The 7,500-nt window shown below is 42.5% G+C and overlaps 1 protein-coding gene across 1 annotated transcript in view; it reads left to right on the top strand.

Moving 5' to 3' along the window:
• si:dkey-117m1.4 (uncharacterized) overlaps positions 1–7,500 on the top strand; it is a 20,529-nt gene that overhangs the window by 5,325 nt on the left and 7,704 nt on the right. The window contains exons 2-6 of the mRNA XM_053622176.1: positions 2,450–2,556; positions 3,284–3,356; positions 5,572–5,770; positions 6,544–6,612; positions 7,258–7,500. The exon at positions 7,258–7,500 is cut by the window's right edge and continues 749 nt beyond it. Coding sequence (XP_053478151.1) covers positions 2,450–2,556; positions 3,284–3,356; positions 5,572–5,770; positions 6,544–6,612; positions 7,258–7,500 — 691 coding nt within the window. The remainder of the gene's footprint in view (positions 1–2,449; positions 2,557–3,283; positions 3,357–5,571; positions 5,771–6,543; positions 6,613–7,257) is intronic.

The following is a 7,500-nucleotide window of genomic DNA, read 5'->3' as shown; positions in this document are numbered from 1 at the left end:
ATAGTGAAACCATGGCAACGGGCAGGAACACCCGTTAAAAGACTGCGTTTCTTTTTCTTTGTGCCGCACGTTGTTTTTGAAGCGCACACACACACACACACACACACACACACACACACACATTTTCTCCTACTCTTTTATTTGCACGCACCTTGGAAAGCAATTAAACTAACACATGAAAGAAAAGTTCTCCCTCTCTCTCCCTCTCTGTCTATCCCCGTCTCATTATTTCTCTTCATTTCTCTATCTCTCTCTTTCTCTCTCTCCCTCTCCCCCTCCCTCTTTTCCTCCCTCTGTCTGTCTCTCTTTTGTCTGTTTGTCTCCCCCACTCTCTTTCGCTCTATTTCTTTCTCTTATTTTAGCGCGTGTTTTCTGACAGTGCTTGATCAAGACGCCTGAAATGCTACAAAGAACTTGGACACATAAATGCGCCTGCGTTCTCACCACACACACACACACACACACACACCACACACAACACACACTCACACTCACTCACACTCATGCAGGCACGCACGCACACACACACACGCACACACATTCATGCAGACACACACGCACAGACACACATACGCATGCACGCACGCACACACACACACACTCTCAGATCCAGATGGAGGGTCGGTTAGATCAATATCCAGTCAGCAAGACTAAGTCTCATCACAGCTCAATGAATATGTCAGTCTCTCTCTCTCTCTCTCTCACACACACACACACACACACGCACACGGACAACACATCTGTAAATATGGGACTGAGTGCATCTTCACGCTCATTTAATTAAGCATTCTCAGTTGCATCTGTGGAAAATGAGCTCAGGGTTTCAAAAAACAAACACTGAACTCTTAAACACTGAGCTGTCATCAGTTCCGTTACTCCGTTCCTGCGATGCTGAGGTTTATACACAAAGACGAAGTGTGAATATTATACTAGAGATCAGTTTTACACTTTAAAGAGTCAAAGCTTCACAGATTAAAAGCACAATGCCATAGATATACAGATTACGTATATGATGCTGAACAGTTACAGATTAAAGGTGCAGTGCTGAACAGTTACAGATTAAAGGTGCAGAGCTGAAGAGTTACAGATTAAAGGTGCAGTGCTGAACAGTTACAGATTAAAGGTGCAGAGCTGAAGAGTTACAGATTAAAGGTGCAGTGCTGAACAGTTACAGATTAAAGGTGCAGAGCAGAAGAGTTACAGATTAAAGGTGCAGTGCTGAACAGTTACAGATTAAAGGTGCAGTGCTGAACAGTTACAGATTAAAGGTGCAGTGCTGAACAGTTACAGATTAAAGGTGCAGTGCTGAAGAGTTACAGATTAAAGGTGCAGTGCTGAAGAGTTACAGATTAAAGGTGCAGTGCTGAACAGTTACAGATTAAAGGTGCAGAGCTGAAGAGTTACAGATTAAAGGTGCAGTGCTGAAGAGTTACAGATTAAAGGTGCAGTGCTGAACAGTTACAGATTAAAGGTGCAGAGCTGAAGAGTTACAGATTAAAGGTGCAGAGTTGAAGAGTTACAGATTAAAGGTGCAGTGCTGAAGAGTTACAGATTAAAGGTGCAGAGCTGAAGAGTTACAGATTAAAGGTGCAGTGCTGAAGAGTTACAGATTAAAGGTGCAGAGCTGAACAGTTACAGATTAAAGGTGCAGTGCTGAACAGTTACAGATTAAAGGTGCAGTGCTGAAGAGTTACAGATTAAAGGTGCAGAGTTGAAGAGTTACAGATTAAAGGTGCAGTGCTGAAGAGTTACAGATTAAAGATTCAAGGCTCTGAATCAGCCAGATGTTTGTTGTTACTCTCACTGTGCTGTTAGTGTCTCTCGGGAAAGTTGCTATTGTTTTGGAGAAATCCTTTAATAGAATCTGATGAGGTATTATACCCTGGTTGAGGAACAGAAAATGTTAATAAATAATGAAATAAGTACACGCAAATCTACTACCAAATCTTTGTGTGAAAATGACTGAGTTAAAGAGCACAGTCGGTGTGTTTGGGTTGTCTTTAAACCTCGTTAACCTCGCGTGATAAACACGCTGAACACTGAAGTGTTATTAACCTTACACAGAGTATCTGTGTGTGTGTGTGTGTGTTTATTTCGGTCATTTTACCTAAAGCAGTATTTAATTTCTGCCTGCCAGCAGAGGAAACCCATTTTAATTGCTTCCATCAGATTTATAATGACTTCTGTTTGCGCCTGTTCCCAAATGAGGGTTTACATCGCCTGACTTGGCAACCCATTTTGCAGTCAAATGAACACAAAGGGGGCGGGGCTTAACAATTGATTACCGCTGTGATTTCCATTGATCGCTTGCAGTGACTAGCAGTTTATTGACCGCTGTGTGTATGACGTGACCCATGTCTTATGCAAGTGGTTAAGTTTATGAAGCTGGCAGATGATAAAAGAAAGGTGTGTGTGTGTGTGTGTGTGTGTGTGTGTGTGTTTGTCACAGACGTGGTTGCAGTAGGAAGAGAAAGGGCACACCGGTGAAAGTGTGTGATAGAGTCTTTGCCACAGAAGACGATGAGGAGAACACAGAACACAGCTACGGACCACCAGGTGAGGAGTGTGTGTGTGTGTGTGTGTGTGTGTGTGTGTGTGTGTGTGTGTGTTCTTGAGGCTGTGTGGTTATAAAAAATTCAATCATCACTGCTTTGTTGATTAGAAGCAGGCTTTTTAAATTTATTTTCTACACTTCTAAAACAACACGTCAGCGCCCCCTGCTGGTGCACTGGTGCAGCCTAGATTAGTTTTTATCCTAATAGTGTTGCCTAAAGATAATTGCTTATTGTGTTTCTTTATTAATATGCACAAAGAAAGATAGAAGCGCGATAACGTTTAAGTAGCATCTGGTAGATTTTCATACAACACACACACACACACACACACTCTGATAGCTTGCAGCTAGCTAAGGCATTATGTTAATCACGCTCATGTAGAAGTGCATGATGGGAACGTGTGATAAATTAGAGTTAAATCTCGTCGTTTCATTCTTCGTAGACTTTACCCGTAAAAAGCCGCCACTGTTGTTTGTTTGCGACGTCCGCGCTTTCCAGCCGCCGATTACAGGCGTGACGAAGACAAAAACGGAAAGCTCTCTGTAATTACCGTAATTCCAGTGTGATGTAAGCGCACTGTTACTGCTGGAGTAGTGAGCTTACCGTAAACACTCTAACAAACCGGCGTGTTACAGTGAGGCTGGAGCAGGAACGATAACACCAACCTGCTGGAAGGAAAGAGAATGTGGCTCATAATCTGAAAGTGTGTGTGTGTGTGTGTGTTTCAGGTAATGGACAGGAAAGAACAGAGCACAAACACAGATCTGGTCCATACAGCGCTGCTGAATCTGCCCAAGCCTGGTGAGTGTGTGTGTGTGTGTGTGTGTGTGTGTGTGTGTGTGTGTGTGAGGAGATGAGATACCGTGCATGTATTTATGTGACTGTGTTTGAGTGTGTGCGTGCAGTTGAGGGAAGATAGTGGGTAATTGTTTGTGTGGTTGAGATGTGTGTGTGTGTGTGTGTGTGCGTGTAAGGGGGGTGTGTGTATAGATGTGGGGGATTACTGGAATGTAGGCTGTGTGTGTTTATTGCAATGTGTTTATTATCTTTGTGCCAATAATGGAATGTGTGTGTGTGTCAGTGTGAGTGTTTATTACAGTGTGTAGTCATGTGTGTGCATGTCTGTATGTTTGTGTTTAGCCACAGTGAAGATGATACTGTATGCATGTGTGTGTGTGTGTGTGTGTGTGTGTGTGTGTGTGTGTTCAGTGTGGAATGTTCCATGTTTATAAGGAGCGTTATTGAATTCACATTACCGATGGTTCAATAAAGAAAAGTGAGCGTTAAATTAGTCTTGAAAAATGTGAAAAATGATGGAGAAGGTTAGAAATAAATAAATGAAAAATAAGTTTCAAGTGTTTTACTTTGAGATAAGTAAAATGTAATAAATACAGGATAACACGCACAACAAAAATGTATTTTCGAGTGCAGTAAAATAGAAAAAATGGCAAAAATATAAATAAATAAATGATAAATAAAAAAGGCAAATAAGTGACACGTGTTCGGAAATAATGGAACACTTGTACAATGAAGTAAATATCATTTTAAAACAAGTATTGAATGAGTAAAATAGACTCTCTGATCGTATTTAAAAATATTATATATATATATATATATATATATATATATATATATATATGTTTAGAAACAAATAAGCAGAATAAGTAACAATTGTGTTAAAATAATAAAAAAAAAAATACAGAGATAATTAAAAATGTCTCCTTTATGGAGTGAAGTAAATATTAAACTAAAAACCTGGATGGAATTATTTTAACAAATTCTTATTTATGGCACGATATAGAAAATACATGTTGAATAAATTAGTGAATAAATAAAATACGCAAGCGTGTGGCGATTTAAAGAGTAATAAACAGTGTTCCAGTGAGAAGTGTAAAAGTAGCGCTGACGTCGGTGCATACGCTGGACTCAAAAGTCCCAGAATGCACTGCGGCCGAGTAACGGCAGAGACTCGGCTCGGCTAGTTAGCGATGTACGAGATGAGGCGTGTGAGAGGATTTCGGCAGTGGTAGAGAGTGAAAGCTGAAGCTTTGGAAACCCGATCCATTCTAGAGATGAGAAGAGGAGGAGGAGGTGAGAGAGAGCTGAACAGACTGAAGCACTAAAGTGTCGCTGCATCGCTCTCTTTAGGTAGAGATGAAGCGAGGGCTAAATCCCACTGTGCCGCTATCAGCGTGTACTCGCACAGGATTGTGGGTAATATAGGAAACTGTTAAAAGTGGAAACTGGTCTCTGACTGAGTTCTTATCTGTGAGAACACACAACTGTGGGATTGTGTACGTGGCATTGATTAATGTGCTGTATATGCTGATCTCTCTCTCTTTCTCTCGTTGATTGCCATCATCTATCTATGTCTGTCTCTTTTTGCTCCTCCTTATCTCACTATGTCTCTCTCACTCTCTGTATCATTCTGTCTTACCTCTGTTTTTAATCTCTCTCTCTCACTCACTCACTACTCTCTCGCTCTCTTTTTCTGTTGACTGATTGTGCCCTCTGTTTGTCTTTGTCTCACTCTGATATCCTGCCTCTCTCTCTCCCTTTCTCTCCCTTTCTCTCTCACTCACTCACTCACTCACTCGCTGTCTGTCATGTGCCTCCTGCCTTTCTCTGTCTCTCTCTCTCTCTCTCTCTCTCTCTCTCCCTTTCTCTCTCTCTCACTCACTCACTCACTCACTCGCTGTCTGTCATGTGCCTCCTGCCTTTCTCTGTGTCTCTCTCTCTCTCTCACTCACTCACTCACTCACTGTCTGTCATGTGCCTCCTGCCTCTCTCTCTCTCTCTCTCTCTCTCTCACACACACACACACACACACACACACTCACTGACTGTCTGTCATGTGTCTCCTGCCTCTCTCTCTCTCTCTCTCTCTCTCTCTCTCTCTCACTCTCTCTCTCTCTCACACACACACACTCACTGACTGTCATGTGTCTCCTGCCCCTCTCTCTCTCTCTCTCTCTCTCTCTCTCTCTCTCTCTCTCTCTCTCTCTCCCTCTGTCAGTCCTGCTGAGACGGGGGAGCAGAGCTCCAGCAGCGGGAGGGGAGCCGTTCTCTACCCACCACCCAACTGCCGTATCCGGGAAGTGCACTGTGGCAATCAGGTGCGGCTGGTCGTCGTAGCGATTCGCGACATCACCAAAGGCGAGGAGATCACCGTGGACTATAATCCGAGCGAGTGGGGGGAAAACGCCATGACGAGGGTAACCATGGAGATTGTCACACACATCTTTTTGGGTGTATTGTGTATATCGTGTGTGTTAGCGAGAATATAAAAGTTAGCAGATAAAGTACAAAGTAGATATATAGAAGTGAGGACACAAACGGAACGGGGAAACATCAAACCTAGATCAATAATCCCAGCAATCGTCGTCCTTGTACATAATCGATCTCGATAACTAGCTAGCTTCTGAAAGGTTAATCGAGTGGACAAGCACAACAGGAAGCCAGTTTTATTCTTATATTCTATAGATATCATATCAGGAATGAATTATACGGGATGTATAAATAGCCGTGTTTGTGCACGTGACGATTGTTTACTTCACAGGAAACCAGCGTAACGTTCCAGCCCTTTCAGCCCATGGATTTCAGTCTGTACACATAAAGACTTTGGAATAATACCGTTCTTATAGCATTTATTACTGATCTATAATGTTTCTCAGTAAAATTCGATTCTTTTAGATTTATTTTATATAAGCAATATTTGGTGTCTCACATGGAGTATGCCTCACCGCCTTGTAAATAACATTTATAGCATTAACATATAGAACCTTTATACCTCCAAGGTATTATTCATAAACATGAAAGAATTGCTAATCACTTTAATAGCATTACGAAAGGTATTCTGGTTAGTGGTCAGTCTGTGTGTGTGTGTGTGTGTGTGTGTGTGTGTGTGTACTATGATTACTGTGATTATTGCAGGTAAATGATTGATCAGCATGACGTCCATGACGTGTGTGTTCTCCTTGTGTTGTAGAGTTTACCCAGCTCAGTGCCTGCTGCAGCCAGCGAGCCACCTCCTGACAACGAGAAGAACATTAAGAAGGTAAACTTCTAAACACTGCCAAACGTACACCAATCACAACACTCAGAAATGCCGTTATTCATTACTCCTTGTTTTAACACCTTTATGAAACCAAAGGAGTGTATTTGAACAGGGTAAGTCTTAATATCAATACTGTATAACTATATAGGGTTGTACAGAATACCTGAGCTAGTTTATAGAGTTAGACAGTATATCTGAGCTAGTTTACTCTACTCCGAACTTGGCCCGGAGATGGTAGATGGCGATGGTAGTGGACAGATGCCTCCTCTAGAGTAAATCTGAGGTTTTCTTCAATTTGAACTCTCCGGATTGTGAAACTATAGCTAATAGCAGCTAATAGCATAGCGTAACCAGGGTAGTTGGGGGAAGGGGTGGGGTCAGGATGGCAGAAGGACATTTAATCTCTACACATGCACATAATCTCTTTTTCTGTTTCTTATTTTCTTTATTTGCGCCCCTCCTTCTGTCCGTCCGTGAACCCAGTATAATATAACTGTTTCGTAAAGGCCACTTTTCCGTTTGTGTCCGTCATGTTTTGATTTCTATCTTCAGTTTTTTTTTCATACATGTAAGTGTACTCTCTCTCTTTCTCTCTCTGTCTCTCTGTCGCTCTCTCTCTGTCGCTCTGTCTCTCATTCTGTTTAGGAGGAGGAGTCTGGGTCTGGTCCCGTTTCAGATTATGTCACTCCATCCTGGTCTCTCTCTCCTAAATCCTCTCAGCTCTCTCACTCAGAGCTCAGCGATTCGGACGATGCAGAGCCGCGCAGCCGGACACCCCGTCGCCGCAAAAAGCATCGCAAACTGTCCTCTTCGGCCGCGGCTAACGCTAATGCTAACTCTAACGACTCTAAGAGGAAACCGCCTCATCCCCCGCCTCACCGGCCACCG

The sequence above is a fragment of the Ictalurus furcatus genome, chromosome 3, assembly GCF_023375685.1.
Source record: "Ictalurus furcatus strain D&B chromosome 3, Billie_1.0, whole genome shotgun sequence".
NCBI lineage: Eukaryota > Metazoa > Chordata > Actinopteri > Siluriformes > Ictaluridae > Ictalurus > Ictalurus furcatus.
The sequence above is the reverse complement of the archived record's forward strand: the minus strand, read 5'-3'. Positions and strand labels throughout refer to the sequence as shown.